Source organism: Rhinatrema bivittatum, chromosome 10 (assembly GCF_901001135.1).
Source record: "Rhinatrema bivittatum chromosome 10, aRhiBiv1.1, whole genome shotgun sequence".
NCBI classification, from domain to species: domain Eukaryota; kingdom Metazoa; phylum Chordata; class Amphibia; order Gymnophiona; family Rhinatrematidae; genus Rhinatrema; species Rhinatrema bivittatum.
The window spans coordinates 92,434,965-92,460,418 of record NC_042624.1 but is presented as its reverse complement, the minus strand read 5'-3'; the positions used below and the strand labels follow the sequence as shown (position 1 = coordinate 92,460,418).

At 39.5% G+C, this 25,454-nt stretch overlaps 1 protein-coding gene across 7 annotated transcripts in view; it reads right to left on the bottom strand.

The window, feature by feature from the left end:
- ZZZ3 (zinc finger ZZ-type containing 3) overlaps positions 1–25,454 on the bottom strand; it is a 136,490-nt gene that overhangs the window by 74,680 nt on the left and 36,356 nt on the right. For 5 of the 7 annotated variants that reach the window (XM_029618886.1, XM_029618887.1, XM_029618880.1 and 2 more), the window contains exons 2-3: positions 12,288–12,435; positions 8,834–10,380 (exon numbers count right to left, since the gene is read on the bottom strand). In XM_029618886.1, the coding sequence (XP_029474746.1) occupies positions 8,834–10,350 (1,517 nt within the window). In that variant the 5' untranslated portion in view covers positions 10,351–10,380; positions 12,288–12,435. The remainder of the gene's footprint in view (positions 1–8,833; positions 10,381–12,287; positions 12,436–25,454) is intronic. The other 2 variants (XM_029618884.1, XM_029618885.1) reach the window with 1 other exon arrangement.

The window sequence follows — 25,454 nt, the reverse complement described above, 5'->3', positions numbered from 1 at the left end:
GGGGCCCAATGTGGGGTGAGGGAACTGCCCCTCCCCCCCAATATTTGCCTATACTATCCCAGCCAAAAGCTGCCCTGAGTTAGTGCTCACCTGCCCTCCTCCATCCACTACTGCTACAACCATCCCTCTGATTCCCATCAACAAACCCGCTCCTTTGGATGTCCCTCCCACTTAGAAACCTCATGCACTGCTCCTCCAGTCGCCCTTGCTCATGCTACCACCACCAGTCCGTGGGTTCTCTACTCCATACCATCGCTACCAGCTCTTCAGATCTCCTCCTGCCACTGCTCTTTCCCCACTTCCAGCTTTTGCTGCTTCGACAGCTTTCTCCCAAATTATAGCTTTTGCATGCCTTTTTGGTCCTTTTTTTCCTGAAAAAGGCTTCCCCAATAAAGCCAAATCGGAGTGCATGAATTCCTCACTGCAATCGGATATTTTTATTCAACAACCCTAGCAACAAGAAACACACAGAAACTAAGATGGTGAATCACAATGACAACCAGAACGGTCTCTCAAAAGTATGCTTGCTGGCTAGATACTAACAAATAAAAATTAGAAAAAGTAAAAAGATAAATTCAATATAACCCCACAAGGTACTTATATCCTGGAGAAAACTGCAGACAGCACTTCCACAATTAAAAAGTATGCATTCCTAGGTTAGATAAATTTCAGTGCTCTCAAACTCCAACATGATTTTGTTTACAGGAAAATTAGTTTTTAATCCAGTAGCAGAATGTTTAACATACTGAACATTATTACAATGGTTCTCAACCTTTTTTCTATCAGGACACACCTGAGAGATGACGCTCACATGCGTGACACACTGAACACATGACCATCATGGGACTAAATATATGCATATGCTCTGCATCCACAGGAATCTCCCACTGCCTAACAATGAGTGCAAAGCAGACCTACGACATTTCCCTGTACAACTCACCATACAAAAAAAGATATTCTAATTCTGGTGTCATCTCAATAACAGCAACACCAACTCCCTCTACTACCAGGTGCATTGTAAAATAGAAAATGTGAAAACAAACAAACCAAGCCCACTCTGTACATGTTTATCAAACCTGCCATAGTGAAGCTGCACTAACTCCAGGAAATGAAACAGCAATAGCCCCACCCATGAAAAGGCTGCAATTCACCACCTGTGCAAGATCATATTGAGAAAATGCAACAAATAAGACTAATAACAGATCCCTTACTTGCTAGTAAAGTACCTCCTCTCAGTCACACACACAGAATACAGAATGGAAACCCCAAGAAGACTTTCTGCATGAAGTGCAAAACTGGCAAACTAGAAACAGAAATATATTTCCTCCTATACTAAGCAAAGTTCAAAGATAGAAGAAATGCCTATTCTCAAAACTGACATATTATGGCTTTTGTACTCCCTTCCATGCCCTATTATTCCTCACTTTTCCCTTCACATGGCTGTCCAACATTTCTAATACCCCTCCACCCTCTTCCCTATGCCACCTCTCTCCAATACTCAACGCTCCCTGCCCTTCCCACTCCCCTTCCTTACCCAGAATACCTCTGATCACTTCTTTCCCACCCCTTCTTGCTCAGCATCCACTGACCTCCCTTCTCCCCCCAACCCAGGCTCCACACCTCCTCCACTTCCATCTCTTCTCCCTACCCAGTAGCCCCAGCCTCTCTTTCCTCTACCTTTCCCTACCCAGCAACCCTAACCTCCTTTCCCCAACCCCTTCCTACCCAGCAGACTGACTCCCTATCTCCCAAGGCCTTCCCTCCTCCTGGCTCCCAGCCAGCATAAGCCTTCAGTCCAATCCAGAGAGTCTCCCTCCCACTTTACCAGCAGAAGATGAGCAAGAAGCCCTGAGGAGAGGAGGAAGATGAGGCAGCAGCAGTGGCAGTCGACAGTGGATCTAGAAAGCACGCACCTTTCTTCCTCATGCTCCTGCTTTCACGACCAGGCACCATAGGGGTGAAAACAGAATCAGCAGCCTCACTGCCAGGCCAGGCAGAGGAAGGTAAAGTTGGTGTCCTGCTGGGCCCATATGAACAGGAGTTGGTGATATCTCGCTCTGATATGGGTGAAATAGAAGGAAATAACCTCCCACTGGGCCAGGAAGAAGAGAAGGAAGAGCAGCTTCCTGTCCTACCCAATAAAGGAAAAATCAGCCAACTCCTGTCCAGACTGATGAGGAAAGAGCAGCCTTTTGCTGGGTCTGCGACACACCTTCCATGACCATGAGACACACTGGTTGAGAACCACTGCTTTATTTTATGGCATTTCATTTTCCTTAAAGTTTCCACTTTTTAAAATATTTGACACAAGAAAGACTTGTTTCATTATAAATTTTTAAGTCATGCAGGCATATTTTCCCTTAACAGAAAGGAAAGGAGGTCAGAGCATAAGTCCTTTCTATGATTAAATGCAACAATCTCTCAGGTACTGCATTATTTTAATATGCACTGTAGTCAATTCAGTTAAAGAAATGAGGACATGACATGCAGTTAAGAGCAGGTCGTCAGCTGAGTTCAGCTGATCTCTCGGGTTAATACTAATGAGAACCTGTCAGTGGTCATTTAGTAATCTCTGGACAGTTCCCATAAAACATATTATTCTAGAAAGCATGCATTAAGGGAAAAAAAATATATATATATATACATACATGCACACAGTGAAAAATGGAACAGGCAATTAAAAATTACAAAAACTGTTCACATACATACTGTAACCAAAAAACAATGGAACACTAAAGCAATTATCTCAAACATTATTGCAAATATAAATGTAAAATGTATTTAATCCAATATATGTAAACATATTGGAACTTTAACACTCTACAATATATTCACAGCTAATAAAACAAAGCAATGACTAAAAGGACATAATAAAAAATACCCGAGGAGTCCTTGTATCACCAAAGTTCAAAAAACCTTGGGAACTGCTAAGTCCTGATCCTGTAACATCTCTTCCTAGCGGGTCAGATATCCCACACCCAAACATACACAGAATCCTAGTACAGTTTGATGCAAAAATACACGGTCTTGAAGAGTCATGTTTTGTTTTGTTTTGTAATTGCCCCCTTCCGTTCACCAATGATGGCTTCTTCGGGGGGAAAAGATGGCTAAATGTTGAGGACTCTTTATGAATATGCATATATGTGCATTTAAAGTATGCTGTGCCATGCAAACATTACCACGGTCAGACTATGAGGTACCTGTAAGTTCTATGTAAGACCTCAGCCTTTCTTCTCCTTATTACACACACACACACACACACACACACAGCAATTGAGCTCCAGCCTGCAATGTAAAGAGCCTAGAAAGAAGGGAGAAAAATAAAAACAAACCAAAAGGTACCAAAACACTTCCCCAAAATACACAAATAGTCAAAATGCAAAAGAAATCTAAATTAAAAAAAAAGAAAAGCAGAAAAAAATTAAAAAAAAAAAAGAATCTGAAGCACAGAAAAGACAAGAGTGAGCAAAAAAGCTTCAAAGTGTCCAAAAATACATAAAACAAAATATGAGCATAAGAAAAGCTTGCTAGGAACAACATTTTGTCCTGGCTCATATATATATATCTAACACACATGTATATGCAACTTTTCAAAACTTTAAAACAATTAGACTGACCCCAGTTGATGTTAGTCTGTTGTGCATTAAAAATATTTATTTAAAAAAGATTTGGTGTATTCTAAATAGCACTTGAATTCTATATATTTACCAGATGCATAACTTTCTTCAGTATTTTTAAAAATTAGATTCTATTTGACCTGTAATATTCCTAAACTTGGGCTAATTACCAATGTAATCCAAGAAGACCCAAATCAAATGCAACAAGCAAATTCAAAGTTATCTGGAGCATTTGATATACTAGCTTAAATTATTCCAACCTCAGCGATGTGTATACTTTAATCACACTTGACTAGCACATATTGCATACTGCCAATGGACCATCATAAACACTAATCATTGGTCCCAGTCCATTATATTACATTAAACTTTGACTTCCACAAATTTCATTCTTTGATATTTTATTAAGGAAGACATCAGGTTAAAGACTAGCATCTTTAGAAAATCTAACGAAATAATCTGCTGCCCTACCAAAGTTTTCATTCAACCATATTTGAGAATAATTTACCTGTAGGGCAATTTTTGCATTTAAGGAGATTATGCTCCAATGTGTCACAGTTTAAGTTACATTCTAAAGAGATGGCTGAACTATTTTTGACAAGAGGATATCTGGTACAGTATTAGACCAGTGTATTACTGAGCACTGCATATGAATCAGGATCTCTTAATGACACCCAAGACAAAAAATCAATTTCTGACCAACAGACGTGTTATGCAACACTCACCCCCACAAATCTGTGCAATAATTAGGGAACATTGGCACATTCTGATGTGTCAAATATTAAATGCGCCACTTCGTTTTGCCTTTTCAAAAGGTAAGAATATTAGAGAACACATTAGGCTGTCAATGGATGTTCCAGAATGTGTGTCAGACCCAGAAGATACGGGGTTACAATGTGACTGGAAGAGGATTATATTAATGCAGCTACTGGCTACCAAATCAATTTACAGGGGGACTTTAACTGCAAGACCACACGTAGTATATACATCCAATGCCTGTGTAATCTCCATTATATGAGTAAAACTAAGTGAATGATAAGAATTAGATTAATAGAAAATAAGAGCTGTCTAAAAACCAAAAAACTAGAGGCTCTATAAATCACTCACACTGTACAAAATGAACAGTTTTGGCCAAATCAAGTGGGACATTCTCGATTATGTTAAAAAGGATTGATGAGAAGGGGACAGGGTGTGTGTATTGAATAGAAAGGAACAGGAATGGATTTTTTTTTGCATGCAATCCATATCTTCAACAGGACTGAATGAGGAGACTGAATGAAATACTGTGTCAAAGTTCTTTATTTGTAACATGCATTTTCGTGATTACCAATAGACATGTATTATGTACAGCCATATAACCAGGCCCTCAAAAGGGTCAAAAATGGCCACTAAATGCTAAGAGAGAAAAAGAATGGCATATGCGTAATGCAAATGTTCATGGCTATCAGGAAGCAATACCTATAATTATTTGAGTTCATATATGCTCTTACTAATACCGTGTATTTGTGCTTTAAATTAAATATCAATGTTTGAAGGCGGCACATTAAGTGCCACTGTAGCTCATGGTTATAGATCTGCCCTGAAACAGTGTCCCTGAAACAGTCCCTGAAACAGTGAACATGAAACGTGATATCATGTCAGGCACCACGTTTGTTAATGGGCACTAATTTTGAAAATTCAAGGAAAGTAGTTTCACTTTTATTTGCTAAAATATGAAAAAATATATATATTTAAAAGGACTGGGACTGATGATTAGTTATGACCCAGAGAATGTACAAGCTATAAAATATTAGCTCACTATAGATGTTATGATGATCCATTGACATTATGCAATATGTGCTAGTCAAATATGATTAAAAGTATATACACCGCAGAGGTTTGAATAATTTAAGGAGGTGTATCGAATGTTCTAGATTAATTTAAGTATTCCTGAACATACCATATTCAGTTTTTCCATCATCTGTACATATGATAGTGTGATCACAGGATCATGTTGGAAATGAGAGGCCGTGAGGCAGATCTATAACCATGAGCTACAGTGGCACTAGGTCAATGTTTCCCAATACTCTCGTGGAGGCACACTTAACCAGATGGTTTTCAGGATATCCATAATGAAGTTGCATAAAATAGATCTGCATACATTGGAAACACTGCCATCGGCCAACACTTCTTTAGCAGGCATATTTTTTGTGGGGTTTATTTTTATTTTTTTACTTTATTCAATTTTGGAACATAAGAACATTAAGAAATTGCCATACTGGGTCACACCAAGGGTCCATTAAGCCCAGCATCTTGTTTCCCCAACAATGGCCAATCCAGGCTACAAGTACCTGGCAAATACTCAAACACTAGGTAGATCCCATGCTATTGATGCCAGTAATAGCCATGGCTATTCCCTAAGTCAACTTGATTAATAGTCGTTAATCAACTTCTCCTCCAAGAACTTATCCAAACCTTTTTTAAACCCAGCTACACTAACTGCACTAACCACATCCTCTGGCAACACATTCCAGAGCTTAATTGTACATTGAGTGAAAAAGAGTTTTCTACGATTAGTTTTAAATTTGCTACTTGCTAACTAGAACATAGTAATAAAACAGAGGGAAAGCATCCCAAAAGATTTGTTAAAGGAAAAGTAAGACATTTAACATGGTGTCTCTACACATATATTAACCATTTGGTCCTGCATGTCTTTCCTGCACTAAAATTCCATCTCCAATGATATAAAATTAACAAAAGATTTTTTAAAGCTTACATTTATTTTTGGTAACAAAGACAAATATGCATGATGATAAATACTAAGGGGTAGAATTATGTGGCCAACAAATTCAATAATGAGATATAGTTACATGGTTAGATGAAAGACCCTTGGGCCACTGTAACTCATGAAACTGCAGTCTTGTATTTCTTACCCTGTTCCATTTTTAAATTAGATTTTCTATTTTCAATAATAAGCAATGAAAAATTCTTTAATTCTATGTCAAGTCATTGTGTATCAGATTATAATTATTGGTCCACTGCTATAAGCAAATCTAAATAAATGGCCTGATACCGAGAAGATATCCAGCTGCCTAAATTAACCAAATAAACTTATCAGCTAACCAGGCCGAGATATTGAGCAGTGCAGCCATGCCACTGAATATACTTGGCTATCTTAAAGTTAACCAGATATTTTTAAGAAACCCGAAAAGCATTCCCAGACTTATCTGGCCAACTAAGCTGGATAACAATGAATAACTGTATATATCCGGCTCAATCTGATAAAAAGCTAGCTAGCTACATGATAGCTAATGACCGCAGTCAGATGTTCAAAAGGTGCCATTTAGCTGGCTAAGGTTGAACCTAGCTGGTTAAATGGCACTGAATATAGGGCCCACAATTTGCTAACCTTACCACAAACATTTGCTTTCTAGAGTTCAAGGGAATATAAATTCAAAATCATGCTTTTAAGAAGGAAGTAAAATCTATTATTCCAGAATTACATATCACTATTTGTATATAATCACAATATAAATGCTGTAAATAAAATACATTATCACCACACTACTTGAAATAGTAAATCAGTAATGATTGTATATTGTACAAGATTCAGACTTGGGCATGCTTCATATGTTTCAATCAGTTTTCAGCAAAACTGTCTTAGAAAGGAGGAATGTAAAATGGTTTTCCCAACACCACAAATTAATTTGATTCATTTGTTCAAATCATACAACTGTATATTAAATAGCATCTTATTCCAAAAGCAATTTTTTTTTTAAGACAATCATACTTGCTACAAAACCATGTGCCCATTGAACTTTTGTGCATGATGTGATGTCACAGTACTTACTTGTGAATCCAAAGTAATAGCATCACTCATAACATACAAGAAGCTATAAACAAATACGGCAATAAGTTTGCAATGAACACCTTACTCATCTATCTTAGGAATCTGATGCCAGCCTAACAAGACACACACTAATGCTTCAATATCATAGTCTGACAACTCTATCAGAAAGTTTCATTAACAGAATAGGCTGGTTGTGCACACTTTCCTTCACAGTCTGCCTGTAACTGTTAAGAACATTTCATAACTCAATATTGCATTCAAGCTTCCTTGGAAAATCAGGTTACCAATAAACTATGAATTAATTGTTTTCTTTTGGTCTTGTGATTGATTGTGAAGCAGCTATCTTGGATACACTACTCATTTGTTTGCTTGATTTCGGTAAAACTCCATTTATGGTCGAGTTTGGGCTCCTGATTTGAGTGCTAACACCATAAATGCCTAAACAGAACCTTTTTGGCATGCAGAACATGACCTACTGCTATCAAGAGAGACCATTTATTCAGGCATGGCTGATGCCAGCACTGTGCAAGGGATCCGCAGACAACAACTATCAAAAGGAACATTTTCAATTTTGAAAACACACTAAATAGATACTGTACTCAAGGTGCACAATTGACCACAAAATGCAAAGGCCTTGTTTTATCATTGGTTTAATTTTTAAAGGCAGTCATCTATGATCTGATTCTCTGGAGGAAAGTGCAGCCTGCATATTTCTGTTAAAATGTATTTTCACACAATACATTTTACGAGAGTGCCATTCAGATTAAAGTTGCAAATAAATCTTGTCACGTTTCCTAACCAAGGGAGTGAATTCCCCGACAGTCTACCTTCGAAGGCATCCGCAGAGAAAAGATATATGTACAACCTGTTTGCTGATTTTAGTGAGATTAAGAAGACTACAGGAATGTTGAAAAAAAGCAGCCAGCATCAGAAATTAAATTGCAAGACAGAAAGGCATCATTACCTGTGGATTGTCAATTAACTTTCTATTTGTCATCAACACCCACACATTCTTTTTCCAAATTCTGGATTTTTACTCTAAAATAGTTAGTCTACTATGAATTTTTTCTTTTGCAGATTTCTGAAAATAATTAGCATTAAACCTTTACATTGCTGATTCTAAAGAAAATTACATAACATGTACCTAAAAGTTATATTTTGTGGGGAGGGGGAAAACTGGGTGAGAAGATGGAATTAATGACTGCAATTTTAGTATAATTTTACCAGTACTACAAAAAAAAAAAAAAAAAGTTAATTAAACCACACACACACTCTTGTTAAAATTTTGCATAACTTATGACACTGCTATTATAAAATCATGTTTTAGAAAATGTGTTTAGCCAAAGAAAGCAAGAGCAGAAATCATGGTTACCATGGTTACACATACTCTTTGTTGTGTTTCAATGCCACATGATCTGATTCAAAGTAATACACATCCGGATCTTCCTCCTCCTCCTCTGTGGTCTGTAGACTGGCACACTCTTTGGCAGATGGCACATATCCAGGAATCAGTCTTGCTTCTGAGGGTGGCTTTGTTAGACTATCAGCTGCACATCCTTCAGAGTTGCAGCTTGCCTCCTTTTTAGGCTGATCCACTTCTTCAGAGTCCATGGGAGACTCGCTGTCATTAATACTTGTGGCTACATTCTTTTCGGAGGAGTTCAGCTTATTCTCCTCAGCTGGTCCATTTTCCCTGCAAGGAGAGTTACATTTATAGGAGCCCCCTTTTGTACAAGCAGCTCTTCGCGGGGAAGTTCTCAGTGTGTACCTGTGTTCTTGAAGTTCGGATAAAGATGCCATCTGAACTGAAGCACACTCCAGCCCAGAAGACGGTTCGAGTTCCCCTGAGATTGCTGTACTATCATGGTCAGGATTCAGGTGGCTGGGGGTGCTCTCAGCACACTGCTCCTTTGAGGCACTACTGTCTCCCACCACATCAACTTCTTCCTCAAAATCCCTTACAGATGAGTGAAGTTCTGCGCAGGAGACTGCTGCTGGCTCACTCGCCTGATACGCATGTTCATTAGGCAGAGAGTCATTTACTAGTTTATGGTCCTCTAACTTTACCTGCTCTTGAGAATTTGTGCAAGGCACATTGTGGTCAGATACAGTGTACTCCTTGCTGCTATTGAGTAACAGTGAAGAAGGAGCAAACAAATCTCCATTTTCTGCTATTTGTTCCTTGGACACAGAGGAACCAACACTAGTACTGTTCTGTTTAGTGTTCCCAAGAGGTTCACAGTCATCACAGTTCAGAGCAGTAGAGTCCTTTTCAACAACTCCATTGACAACCTGATAGCCTGACGTTTCTTCATCTAATTTAGAGTTATGAAGCACTTCTTCATAGACATTCACCTTTTTGACTTCCCTTTTGTCACTATCATCCAATAGAAGACATCGACAAGCTTGCTTTGTCCTGGGAGAGTCTGCATCCTTGTCCAAAAGTGGGCTCTTCCGCTCTTCCTTTTCAGTCTTAGTAGGAGAATCTTCTTCCGAGCTGTTTATTGCCTCTGAACGCAAGCGTTTGCTCCGTTTCAGAACTGGCGATGCTGCTTCCGTCTGTTTTTTCTCACAATTTTCCACACACTCTCTCTCAGCATTATCCTTTTCAGAAGCAGATAGTCCCCTCTTTCTGGGGCTTACCCAGGACTCGCGAATGCTCTGCAGTTTTAAGTCAGCACTTTTCCCACCGTTACTTCCTTTCTGAGGCTGCACGGACTCAGGTTTCTTCTTTGGTGATCTGGATCGCAATAAGGCATGGGGAGGAATGTCTTCTGGATGAGCAATACTACGGTTTCTTAAGGTTCGACCACAAAAATTTTCATCCAGGCCATTTATCCCCACTGTTGATCTTGTGACACGAGTAGAACGAGAAGCAGCCATACTATGGCAAATCCCTAACATGCGTTCGGCATGATCCACTCATTGGGAAACCTTAATAAAACGACAAAAACAACAAATTAATATGCATGCCATAACTAACGATACCACAAATGCCTGAAAGCTAGGCTCAATAACAAATCAAAAAGTGGGCAGTCTCTGCAGGCCACAGCACTCTGTGTTGCAAGCTCTGGGGATCCAGATTCAAATCCCCTAACAGAACAATTCGGGCCTGGACATGCCAAAGTATTGCTCTCAGGGCTGGGAAGAAAGCTGGCTGTTGTAATAGTGGTAACTCTTACTGGTTAACCAGAAGTACTGAGGTGCACATTGGAGTCAATACCCTCTAGCACTTGAGCTATCAAGGGTTTCTTGGCTCCCCAGACAGTCCTGTCTGGGAAGGGTGAAGGCAGGTGAGAGCACAGAGGCTACCAGTGCATTATGTTGTATGGACGCACTACTTCCAAACATTGACTTTTAGGCCTCTTAATGCCTGTTATTTGGACCAATAACTAAACTCTCTGACAAGTGTAGCCTATACACTTATGCCTCTTCTCATCATATTATTGTATCATCTAATTTGTTCAGTTATGCCTTCTATCGCTCCGGCTATCCTAGCCCTCCAGGTTAATACCCCTTGTTATATGTAACTTTCATTTCTTGTTATATGGTTGACTTTGTTATTCCCCTCATGTTATCTGTAAACCGATCTGATATGAATTTTCTTTCATGAAGGTCAGTATATAAAAATGTTAAATAAATAAATAAAATAAATGAGAAATTGTCAAAATGGGTGGTAAAGTTTCAGCACTAGGCCACTTTGCAAAGGGAACATTCTAAGTGAAGACTATATCATTTATATATGGGATCTTAACTTGGTGCTATCGCTTTCACTTCAGTTTGCTTGTATTTAGGGGCAGCCTATTTGGAGCTTACAGTAAACTTAACTCCATGACTTCAAAACATCTCAAATCACCTGGATTCTCTCATGCAATACCATACCCATTTTATATTCCTTCTTTCCTCTCCCCCCCCCCAATGGTCTACCATAGAAACCATGGGCGAAAATCTTACAAGAACAGAAATTTAGCATGTACTTGTACAATCTATATTCCTGTATTTTGTGTAAAGTAACATGGGTAGGAAATACATTGGTTGTTATATCAATATTTAGCACAACTAAATCGGCAGGTAAAAATAAAGTGCAAAAATGATCACATAATTAAAATATTGCATCTATAATAAATAATAGTACATATGCATATAATTTCTATGTAACTCAATGCTCAAATATGTCTGAAAGATATTTTTAAAAACTTTGTCATCTCATAACATGGGCAAAGATGACAAGTTCCTTGAGGGCACAAAGCATCAAAATATAGCATTAGATAACATTTAATTTGTCATTTTCTCTATGTCAAGGAATTTTCTTTGTGGTTTTGGGGATTCTTTCTAGGTGCCCTTCACCCAGCAGCCATCTGTGGAGCACACCAGGGAATCACTGCAGGAACTAGCAGTATCATAATGGGATCCACAGCAGTTTAGATGCCATCAGAGAAGAAGTCAGTCATCTCCTAGGGAATAGCAAACATTTATTTTCTCTAAACACCTTCTCCATGCTGCTTGCCCGCTCCCCCCCCCCCCCCCCGCAAAAACACTTTTGGGAGTTATTAAAGTTGGTTTTCCCATTTTGTATGTATGAGAAAAATGCTTAGTAAACAGGGCTTAGCAGTTGTAAAATGTTATTCTCCACGTTTCATGGCAACATATTTTGGACCTGTATGCTCCCAGGCATCATTTCAGCTTTGGCAAGTTAGAGTCTGAACAGTTAAAACACCTTTAGAATATCAACTATGCATCATCAGTGTGCAAAGTATAACTTAACACACTGCAAAAATACATTTCTATATTGTTACAAGTACTGATGTTACAAGACTGATATGTAAAAAATTTGCTCTCACATAATGAGCAGTAAACACTGAATCCCATCCTTAAAGGTCAAGGTCCACGTTCTCCAACTGGCAAGATCTAATAATTTAATTACACCAAACCCCAGAAGGAAATAGGAAGAGAGTAATTCAATCCATACAATTGTTTCAGTTGCTGAACCTGCAACCATAAAAAAGGCAGTCATTAGTAAGTACAACAATAAGTAGTGATCTTTTCAACAAAGCTCAAATGTCATTTCAGATCATAAATCCACTACGTAACTTACAAACCAGGTGACTCACGGAACTACTGCTTCCTGCCTCCTTCATTAAGCTCTCCAGCATATGGAATGTTAGAAAAATGTATGTAAAAGGAGGCCATGTTTAACCGTCCCCGCTGGGGGCAAAATAATTCTCAAAAGAAGGAACAGAAAAAACTTGGAATCTCTCTAATGGATCTGAAAACCAATCGTGTCGGGTCTATTTTCGGAGAATGAAGCCTCCTAAAAAAAAAAAGTCCCCATTACTTTCTACAGGAGGCAGTTGAGAGACTACGGAATGTTGACAGATGGGGGAGAAAAAAAAAGCAGCTCGCAAAGGATGGCATCTTCCAAGCCAAGTATCCTCCCAATCCTAGCCCCACTCACAGACCCTCCACGATATCATCCCCCACCCAGGCTCCCCTCCTCCTTCAACCTCCCAATACTGCAATCATTTTTGTCATATTGCTGGACCCATGTTGGTTAAAAGTAATACTGGAGGTACAGCTCTAGTGCAGAGGCGCTGATGATAATAAACAGCCACTGAAATGACATCCTAGAGAGACTGATTTTATAAGGCGCATTCAGCAGAGCGCAGAGTTTTACCCACAGTTGTGCGCATAGTTTTCGTACTCCAGATACAGCAAGGATTTTTGCACACACACACAAAAAAAAAAAGTGTACGTAAAACTGTGCACGCTGCTTTGCGCCCTTGCACAGAAATCCCGTGCAAATTAACTATTACCCCCTAATGCACACATAAAAGTTTAAAGCTTCTTGCACAAACTTTGTCCTTTTGAAATCAAGCTGCAGACTCCAAACACACGCACACCCATCACGGCATTCAAGTTTTGTGAAGGAAGGAGAGGGATTTTAGCATGATCCGTTCCTGGGTTCAGCAGAGGGTGCAGTTAGGGTACTTGGGAGCTGGTTGTTCATTTCTTCCCCTTCCTAGCCCCCATAATCTGTAGGGGATGGGACAGCAGGCCATGAGATATGGGAAGGAGAAGTTGACGTGGAATGGAGTGCTCACCAACATTTCAAGAGCATAACAGCCGGTAAGGACCCATGTGTCATGCTAGAGACAGTCTGAGTAAGCCTCTGCTCTGAGCTTTAGCGTTTTTAAACTGTAAAGTCTTGATATTAAAGCAGTCCAGATTTCTTCAACAATAAAATTCATTTGGAAAATTGCTAAAAATGAAATTTCTCAAGCAAATTGTCAAGAAAAGTATGTAAGAACCAAACCCTCCCTTCTACAAATCTTTGTTGCATGCTATCCCCATGTGTTAATTCACTGAACACTATATGATATACAATATGACTGGTTCAGTTTCTTAACAATGCAATTCATAAACTGCATTGGATTAATCATTTTATATACACTTGCTAACATACTTATCTTTGTTTTTGAGAATAGCTAGAAACCCAAGGCTTAAAATTTTATGTAACACAGAAGGAATAGGGCAAGGTTTAAGAGTTGCTGGCAGCACTGGAGACGTACAGAGGAGGAATGACAACATTTTGGAAAGACAACCCAAGGTAATTTGAAAGGGGATTTGCTTGGGTAACAAAAGAGTATCTACAGGAGAAAAATGCCTTTTGGTCGGCTGGCACAAAAAGTTGGCATGCTGTTTCAGAGAGCACAATCTTAGCCAGGCATGAAAGAAGTGGGCCTAGGATTGGGACCGGGAAAGGAAAGCACATCCACAGATTTCATTTTGAAAAACCTGTGCACCTACAGTAAAGCAGATACAAAGTCTGGAGGTACTTTTCTACCTATGATGTTTGCCGGCCCTGAATTTTCAGAGGGAAACTCCATGAGAAAATTAGCCCACAGATCTGCGGGTATTGCAGGCTATTCAACACAAAATTGCTCCCAGTCTAAAAATGTGAATATGCCTGTGAATTTGGCAACTGAAAAAAAAAAAAAAAGTATATGCACAGGTTATAAGCTACTCTCCACATTTTCTCAGCTTACTTAAAATTTTTATATTTCAACTTGAAATATTTTTAAATACTGAAACTTATGACCAGACAATGGCTAATCTTCAAATGGAATACTTGAAGCAGCAAACCCTTCCTATAGTTGGATAGTTACCCATGAGCACTCTGCAAGAACGCTCAACATGGTAATAAAAGTTGCATGGTACAGAAGATAAATAAGTGCATGCTGAATACTTAGCGATGAACACTTAACATTTTCACAAGCCCATAACAGACATAGAACTATATACAGTTCAAGGAAGAACATTTAAACCCATTTCATACACAGTTTAATTTTTATTGTAAGTCAGTTAGATAATAGATGTTAACAACCTGATAGTGACATTCTTCTAGAGTGCAAAAAAAAAAGGAGCTTGTGGTATGTCTTGATTGTATTTGTTATATGTTGGGCCACAGTCTTTTGTTGGAGGAATAGTTTTATAAATATGAGAAAGAAACGTGTAACAAAAACAACAGGTACAACAGAAAATGTTCTCTTATTCCTTGACTCATTCTAACAATTCATGACAAAGGCTTGAATAAAAAACCGATAAAAGTTTACACTTTTTGCAGTTATATTCAGATTTAATATACGGACAAATTTAGTATTACCTGATAATTTTCTTTCCTTGAATCCTGCTACACCAGTCCAGACAAATGGATTACACTGATCTATAGCTAAAATGCTTCCAAAATTAATGCAGTCAAACTTTACTAAATCCGGTTCACTGAGTATGAAAATGATTTTTAAAATTGTTGATTGGTTTTAGTTTTCAAGACATGCTACAGGGTCAGTATATACGACCTTTAGAATTGTGGAGGATAAGTGAGTTAAGAAGGGAAAGGATCTCAAATCAGCATCCAAAACTTGTTGACTGAAGGAAAATTTACACATTAAGCTAGGCTTGAAGAACTTTTTCAAGGCCATGGACAAAACAAAAGCAGCCTTCACGAACCCTGGTGGTAAATTTCCAAGGTTAAGAGAAGCTAAGATAAAGGAAGGTGTCTTTGTTGGCCTTGAGATTCGTGAACTTTGAGATAATGCATATAACTGTGTATTGAATGGCAAGGAAAAGAGTGTGAAAAGACAACCAGTTAATGGTAAATTTTATCTGAAATAAGGCAGACAAGTTGGTAGAAAACCTCCTTCAAGGTATACAAAAGCCTTGGCTGCAAAATGTCACTAAAGATACATTTTTTGCACTCTACATTTTTTTTCACACCAAACTGTGGAGCAGTGAGCAAGGAGCATGGCGAGCAGTTTCACCAGGACCTTGCAGCAATGGAAAAATGGTACCAGAGCAAATGGAGCCTATCAATGTTTGCAGACTATTGCTGGACAGTGACAAGAGATATTCCATTTAATGATATAAGAGACAAACCAAGAAGAGCAGAGTAGCTACATAAGAACATAAGAAGCTGGAATACTGGATCAGACCAAGGTTCCATCAAGCCAAGTATCCTATTTCCAACAGTGGCCAATCCAGACTATAAGTACCAGGCAAGTACCCAAACATTAAATAGATCCCATGCTATTAATACCAGTGGATATTCCCTAATTCAACTTGATTAATAGCAGTTAATGGACTTCTCCTCCCAGAACTTATCCAAACCTTTTTTTAAACTCAGCTACACTAACTGCACTAAGCACATCCTCCAGCAACAAATTCCAGAGCTTAATTGTGCGTTGAGTGAAAAATAATTTTCTCCAATTTGTTTTAAATGTGCTACTTGCTAATTTCATGGAATGACCCCTTCTTTATTATCTGAAATACTAAACAGATTCACATTTACCCATTCTAATCCTCATGATTTTATAGATCTCTATCATATCCCCTCTCAGCGAGCTCTTCACCAAGCTTAACAGTCCTAACCTCTTTAGCCTTTCCTCATAGGGGAGCCGTTCCATCCCCTTTATTATTTTGATCGCCCTTCTCTTTACCTTCAATGCAACTATATCTTTTTTGAGATGTGGTGACCAGAACTGCACACAGTATTCAAGGTGCGGTCTCACCATGGAGCATTACAGAAGCGTTCTGACATTCATGGTTTAATTCACCATTCCCTTCCTAATAATTCCTAACATTGTTTGCTTTTTTGACCACCGAAGCATACTGAAAAATTTAAATGTATTAACCACCATTACGCCTAGATCTTCTTCCTGGGTGATAACTAATATGGAACATAACATGTAACCACAGCATGGGTTATTTTTTCCAAATGCATCATCTTGCACTTGACCACATTTAATCTCATCTGCCATTTGGATATCCATTCTTCCAGTCTCACAAGGTCCTCCTGCAGTTTATCACAATCTGCATGTGATTTAACTACTCTTAATCATTGTGTCTCATCTGCAAATTTGATCATACCATTTATAAATATACTGAAAAGCACCGGTCCAAATACAGATCCTTGAGGCACTCCACTGTTTACCTTTTTCCACTGAGAAAACTGACCATTTAATCCTCCTGTTTCAGGTCTTAACCAATTTGCAATCTAAAAAAGGATATTGCCTCCTATCCTATGACTTTTTAGTTTTCTTAGAAGCTTCTCCTGAAAGTCTTCTAAGAAAACCCAAATACACTACCATCTGCCAGTTTACCTTTATCCACATTTATTAACCCTTTCAAAAAAACTGAGAAATTATTATTTATCAGATAATTTCCTTTTCTTTAGGATAGTCAGATGAGTCCAGAACAAGTGGGTTATGCCCCTCTACCAGCAGATGGAGAAGGAACAAGCTGACATCACGGTATATATACCCCTGCAATGACCCCAGCCTGCCAGTATTCTCTTCAAAAGCAACTGTGGACAGACTAGCAAAAAACTTGATTAAAAACAGGTAACCATTTCAACACTCTGCCAACAGGCAACAACTGAACTCAGATAAGAATGTAATATTAGTCTAGGGACTGGACTAACTTACTAGTAATCCCTGCAATACGTAGTCACACAGGAAGGCCATACTATAAACATTCAGCAGCCAAGGTAGGGAAGACGGATTCATCTGACTGCCCCAAAGAAAAGGAAATTGTCAGGTAAGTAGTAATTTTTCATTTCTTAGCGTCCAGTTAGATGAATCCAGAACAAGTGGGATGTACTCAAGCTACTCCCGAATAGGGCAGGAGGCTGCCTGTGGTTCAGTCAAAACCACATGTACAAAGGCTGCGCCCTCCTGGGCCTGCACAATCAGACAATAAAACCTGGAAACATTGTGTAAGGAGGACCATGTTGCCGCTCAGCGTATGTCAACAGGAGACAGGAACCTAACTTCCACCCATGACACTGCCTGAGCCCTAGTGGAATGAGTCCTGAATAGATAAAAGCTTGCCAGCATCAACGTATGCTGCTGTGACTACCTCCTTAATTCAGCGGGCTATTACCTGCGAGGCCAGTTCTCCTTGTTTTAGTACCGCCGTGAAGAACAAACTGGTGCCGATTTGTTTTCCATAAAGTCTCAGTAACCTCTAGATACCGGATAAGTCTCTTGACATCTAAGGGTCACAAAAGATGATATTCCTCTACATCTCTCTCTGTCCAGAGATGGCAGGGAGATGGACTGATTAAAGAGAAATTCAGTGACCACCTTCATTAAAAAAGAAGGAACAGTACACAGCTATATCGAACAAAGAATACAATATAAGGTTTTATGTATAATTCACAAACTAATCCACAATGAAAAAGCTGACTGGCTTAACACTGCACTACGCGTACATGTCCCACAAAGAAACCTGAGATCTGCTAATAAGGCTCTACTTACTGTCCCCTCTGTCAAAACAGCACGCCTCACACAAGTAAGGGAAAGAGCACTATCACTGGCTGGCCCTGTGCTATGGAACACCATGCCACTCGAAATAAGGCTACAGAGAAATTTGAAAATATTCAAAACCAATCTGAAAACCTGGCTCTTTAAACAAGCTTTTTATAACGATAAAGAAAAGGAGAAAAACAGCTGATGGATAAGGAGGCACCAACTAAAAAAGTTGTCATAAGTAACCTACAAATGCATATTAATGTTAATTTCAAACCGCCTAATATGTTCCAAACATACAAGCTTAACCTTCACACAGATTACTGCATTACATTGTTACAGTACTTTGATGGCACATGATTAATTTGTAATCTATACCACTCATTTTCATTATCGTGCCTTGTTGTAAATCGTTGTTATGGTTAGATAACTTAACGACTGTATAGAAAAGTTTTTAAATAAATAAATAAAAATATCGCCCCTCAAGTCACCTGGAAGAAAGGTTCCTGGCAAGACAAGGCCTGCAGATCAGAAACTCTCTGCATAGAAAAAATTGCCACTAGAAACACAGTTTTCAAGGGAAGACCAATGCGTAGCCTGTCCTTGGACAGGCTACGCATTGGTCTAAACATAGGACCTGCTAAGAAATCCAAGAGAAAAATCTAGACTCCATAAAAAGTATTGGAAACCACAAGGGAGGACAAAGATGTTTCACTCCTTTCAGGAAATGGGCCGCGTCAGGACGAGCTGACAAGGAACCATAATTCACCATTCACCTGAATCCCTGAAACAGACAAGATCTTTAGGGAACTAAGGGTTAAACCTTTATTCAAGTCATTCTGCAAAAAGTCCAAAATGAGCAGGACCTTGGCCAAATGAGGAAGAGAACTTCGTTCCTCACACCAGGCCTCAAACACTCGCTAAACTCTCACATAGAAAATTCTCCACTTCATTGGCCTAACTCTAAGCAAAGTGGAAATCACTGCCACCAAGTATCCACGTTTCAGCAATCAAGCCCTCTCAAGGGTCATATCGTAAGACAAAACACAGTTGGATCTTCGTGAAGAACTGGACCCTGACTTAGCAGGTTCCTGTGTGCTGGAAGTCGAAGGGGAGAGTCCCCCAGGAATCACCACCACAAATCCGCATACCATGGCCTCCTGGGCCAATCCAGAGTAACCAAGAGCACCATCCCTCTTTGGTGCTCCTCCCTTTGGATCAATCTGCCCAACATGGGCCATGGAGGAAAGGCATACAGTGATTTGTCTTCTGGCCACTCCTGCACTAGGCATCGATTCCCAATGACTTTGGATCTCTCCTGCGACTGAAGAATCGCAGAACTTTCACATTGAGAGAAGTTGCCATGAGATCTAGGAACGGGAGACCCCAGTGATCCAGAATCAGCTGAAATGCCTCGTCTGACAAGGCCCATTCTCCTGGGTTCAGACTCTCTCTACTGAGAAAGTCTGCTCTTAACTTGTCTTTTCCTGCTATGTGTGAGGCTGAGATCTGGAGATGCACTTCTGCCCATTCTATAAGCTGATCTATTTCCTGTGACACTTGCTGGCTCTTGGCTCCTCCCTGCCGATTGATGTAAGCCACAATGGTTGCATTGTCAGACATTATCCAGACCGATCGACCCTGCAGCCTGTCGCTGAACTGCAAACATGCCAAACGGACCGCCCTGGCTTCCAGAAGATTGATGTTCCAGAGAGACTCCTCTGTATTCCAGCGCCCTTGCGCAGCCAGCTTCTAACAGTGAGCTCCCCAACCAAGGAGGCTCGCATCTGTTGTCAGTACTAGCCAGTCCAGTGGCACTAGGGAAATTCCCTTTCTTAAGATTATCCACCTGCAGCCAGCACTGCAGTTGAGAGGAAACTTCCATCGGCAGGAATAGCCAAAGTGAATAGTCCTGAGACTGCGGGTTGCACCGAGACAGCAGGGAGCACTGAAAGGGACACAAATGTGGCCTTGCCTACAGGAGCACTTCCAGGGAGTCCGCCATTAAGCCAAGTACTTGCAGGTAGGACCATACAGTTAGGCATAGAGTGTTTGTGCCTTCTTGGGCACAATGAAATAAATTGAATAACGACCCGTATTTTCTGGAGTCTTGGGAACTGGAACCACAACCCTCAGACTGAGGAGCCTTGCCAATATAGTTTCCACTGCCTGCTTTCTTCTGTGGCGAGTGGCAGGGAGACACCATGAACACGTCCCGAAGAGCACCGTGAAACTCCAGGGCATATCCTTCTCGTATCACCTCTAGGACCCATTGATGCGATGTGATCTTATCCCACCCTCTGATAAAAGAGCAGCGAGGCGTCCCCCTTTCTCCTCTTCCCAGGGATGGGTCGGAAAACCTTTACTGGGAGGGTCAGGAGGTTCCACTACCTGAACCTGCACCCCTTCTTGGCTGTTGGAATGAAAGGACTGAGACCTACCAAAAGGTCGAGTTCTCTGAAGGGTCGTTCCTCTATAGGGATGAAAATGCCTGTATCCTCTAGGCTGACCTCTCATATTAAAAGAGCGTGGCATCTGCTTCTTATCCTCTGGCAAAGAACCGGGGATTCGCCCCTCTTACTGGCCAATTTTTCCCCCCAAATAAAAGCAAGCCTTTAAAGAGCAATTTGGTAAAGTTAGCTTTGAAGGTCGCAATGGCTGACCAATTTCTCATGCAACAACCCTACAATAATGGTTCAACTGGTTGGTATTCACTAAACACAATCATATGGCCACAAACAATTTACTTATGTAGGCCCTTTACTCCAAGGGTCTGTACATAACAGACTCTAAAGTGGTATAGGGTCACCTTGCTTTAATTTAAACAACTTTTGTCTATTTTTATGAGTTTTTTAATTTTAATAAAAATGATGTCCTCACTTTGCTGATGGACTCCCAGTTCTTTGTGCCAATATCAGCTCTCAAATTGCTCTAATACAAGGATATATGAAACAAAAATATGAATACTCATCCGTTGAGTGTCCTAATCAAGCCAACATATCAAGCTTGCATATCACAATATCAGCATCAGAGGAAACAAACATGATAAAAAGTCATACTGTGCCATCCACAATGAAAGAAAGGAAAATTGAAAGCTCTGAGGTTTACAAGTACCATCATACCAATGCAAGAGATCTAAGAAATTAACAATAAATGGTTAAGTCCTGATGAAACAGAAAAGTACCAGTTAATGGAATCAAAGTATCATAGGCATGAAAAGTCCACTTCTTTAGGAATGACACAGCAAGACATTCCATCCCTTCCCACTTCCCCCAACATGCCAAGTAATTTAATGTGCATTTACATTTTCTATGACTATGTGGAAAATCTTCCATACAGTGCAATTTGCATTTCATTCAGAATAAAAAATGTTTTCAATGCAGTACAATTAATTACCGTAGCTTTTAAAACCATTTCCAAGTACCCAATTACATGTGTAATTAATACACAGACAAATCTGCATCAAAATTAGCTTCACAATAAGCTTTAATTCCAGTTACTCAGAATTCCTGTAAATACAAACAGATGCAAATTGCCCGCTGAACAGATTCTCACAAACAGGCAGATACAGTACAGTGCGCTCCAGTGGAGCGCACTGTTAACACGCATTTGGACGTGCGTTTGACGCGCTAGCTTTACCCCTTATTCAGTAAGGGGTAATAGCGCGTCGAAAACGGGCATCCAACCCCCCCCCGAGACTAATAGCACCCGCAACATGCAAATGCATGTTGATGGCCCTATTAGTCATTCCCGCGCGATACAGAAAGTAAAATGTGCAGCCAAGCCGCACATTTACTTTCAAAAATTAGCGCCTACCCAAAGGTTTTTAAATTAATTGCATAAATTTTATATTGGCATCTTGAGTCCAGATAAAATTGAGATTATGTGGCAGGACAGTTCATAACACCTGTGCATTAACTAAGCATCTAGCTGCTGGATGGGTTTCGGATCACTTTTAATCATAACGTGTCTGCCACACTAACACACTCATATTTTTTTGAAAACAATTTTTTATTTTTTAGAATTATTGCAAGTAAAAAGCCGAGGAAGACAAATGTTACTTCCCTCTGCATAATTATGCAACCGGTGGGCCAATTTCTTCGTTTGAGACAATTATGCTCTGATAGTGATTTTAAAGCCCAAGCTAAAATTATGGCTCATCAATTCTTGGAATGGGGGTATTTGATGTCATGTGTTAAGCAAGCATTTTCTCGGGCCTTATTCAGTAATTGTGATTTTTTATGTCATCAGTTCAAAAGGGAAAAACCTGATCACTGCATTTGTGTACTTAGACATTCAACTTTGTCTTCCTGGATATGTGAGACAAACATTGGCCTATTCGACGAAACCATTTGCTATTAGAAGAATGTCCTATGTTTGCTTTTTCAAGAGGATGAAATATCAAGGAATAGGTGGTTCAAGCATATCCAGATTGAACTGGGTTCAAAAAAAGTTTGGATAAGTTCTTGGAGGAGAAGTCCATTAATGGCTATTAATCAATTATACTTAGGGAATAGCCACTGCTATTAATTACATCAGTAGCATGGGATCTTCTTAGTGTTTGGGTAATTGCCAGGTTCTTGTGGCCTGGTTTTGGCCTCTGTTGGAAACAGGATGCTGGGCTTGATGGACCCTTGGTCTGACCCAGCATGGCAATTTCTTATGTTCTTAACAGTCGTGAAGTAGAATTTCCTACATGTGACAATCAATGTCAGATCTGTTTACAAAAATAGTCTACGAGTCAAATCATATCTGCAACAGGTCGAAGGACTGAGGTTCTACAAGGGGGTAACCTGTCAAGCTATGTTTATGTGTTATGTCCCAGTAATGTGTGATACATTTGTAAGACAAATTGAAACTCACTGAACATAGTTGTTTAAACAAACGTTGCCCCATTATTTGCAAAATCAACATTTAAGTGTTGCATTTTTTTTATACTGGTGTTTGGACGTCACATCGGTTTACAATGATTAAATTACATGTTAAAAAAATACATAAAATGATCCATACTGGACTATATACGCATAAACTGGCGAGGAAGGGATAGGGTGAAGACTAAGTCAAAATGAACAATCATGTATTTTTTGCCTGAACATTACACACCCATATCGGTTAAATTCTGATATTGAATATGCTCTACCTTCAACATACAACTATCGATATGCTGGATTATGCATGATGACATCAGTTATCACATGATATAAAAGCACAACCCGATCAGAGAACACATTCATTCACTTGGATGTGGTGACAGGTTACACAGATACATGTGCAAACTGGGTTCAAAGGTACTTCTTTCTGATGTTTGTTGGCAATACCTGAAAATAATATCATGCAATTCCCTTATTTATGGGAGCCTGTTTATCTTCAGTTTAATTCGCTGAAAGTCAAGTAGCAATGAGTGAAACATGGCGCCATGTCAGGCTGAGTTCTTTGTTGCATAATTTTGCAGAGGGAAATAATGTTTGTCTTCCTTGGCATTTTACTTACAATAATTCTAAAAAGATTGTTTTCAAAAAATATGAAAGTGTTAGTGTGGCACAGCTGTTATGATTAAGAGTGACCCGAAGCACTAGCAATCAGGTGCTTAGTTAATGCACAAGTGTTATGAACAGCCCTGCCAGATAATCTCAATTTTATCTGGATTCACGTTTCCCATATAAAATGTCTGTGACTAATTTAAGAACTTGCTGTTGGGTTATATAGTTTAAGTGCATTACACATTTCTGCTGACTCAGTAGTGGAAGTAATTTTACAAAAGGAACATGACACAAACTGGTTGATGACAATTACAGAATTAGTGTCCAATATACTATGCCTCCCCACTCCACTCCTACCCCACAACCAGAGAACAGGAAAAAAAAAAATCTAACCGGCCCTGATAATAGATTTACGAATCAAAAGGCTGATTTACTAAAGTGCAACTTTTTATTGGGCCAATACAGTAAAGTCCACTCGATTCTCTATTCAAATGAGGCCCGGCGGTATAAAAAAAAGGCAAAAGGAGGCGCTAGGGACACTAGCGCATCCCTAGCGCCTCCTTTTTTGGACCGGAGCGGTGGCTGTCAGCGGGTTTGACAGCCAACGCTCAATTTTGGCGGCATCGGTTCTCGAGCCCGCTGACAGCCACGGGCTCGGAAACCGGATGCCGGCAAAATTGAGCGTCCGGTTTTCGACCCGACAGCCATGGGCCGACTTCAAATTTTTATTTTTTTTTTTTACTTTTGGAAACCTTCGGGACCTCCAACTTAATATTGCCATGATATTAAGTCGGAGGGTGCACAGAAAAGCAGTTTTTACTGCTTTTCTGTGCACTTCCCCGGCACCGGCAGAAATTAGCGCCTACCTTTGGGTGGGCGCTAATTTCTGAAAGCAAAATGTGCGGCTTGGCTGCACATTTTGTTTTCTGAATCAGGCGGGAATACCTAATAGGGCCATCAACATGCATTTGCAGTCTACTTTGCATGCTAAAATAGGCAGTAGTGTGTGTTATTTGCAATAGCATAATTTGTAGTTTTAGGACATAAAGCTGAAGTTTTTCTCCCTTTAGGGCACAGGCCTCAAAGTATGTTAAGAATTAGGATCTTCCTGCAAATCTATCCTGTAAGGTTTGTCTCAAAGCATTTTACAGGGTCAAAATCAGGAACCTGCATAGAGGACTTTTATGCTTTTTTCTTTCAATCAGATAAATCGATGGTCAGGTATACCAGAGTTCTTTTGAAGTTTTTATTCTTGCTAAAAACAGCTAAAATTAACAAGTTCTAAAATCAAAACATTTTTCTATACTTAAAAAAAAAAACAAACAAAAAAAAAAAAAAACCCAAAACGACAATGGGTACTATTCCTGCTGTTTCCAACACTTCATCTTTCACATTATTAAATGAGAATTCAAATTCCAAATAAATGGACAGCAATACAACTTTACAACTGTTGGGTCCTATGCTTGCTTTCCAAATTAGACCCACACCCACCCAAGCTTTCACTTATTTAAAAAATATATTTCTTCATACAATCCCTCCACACTAAAATATTACTGAAGTACAACTACAATTACACGTCAAGCATAATCTTCATCCAGTTCAAGATTTCTTCCACCTCCAAATATGCAGCAACCCCACTGGGTCTGCGAGGATTAACTTGGAAGTTTATCAATTTTTTTTTTTTGTTTTTTTTAATTGGAATGATTTGCTTTCATTACCATTA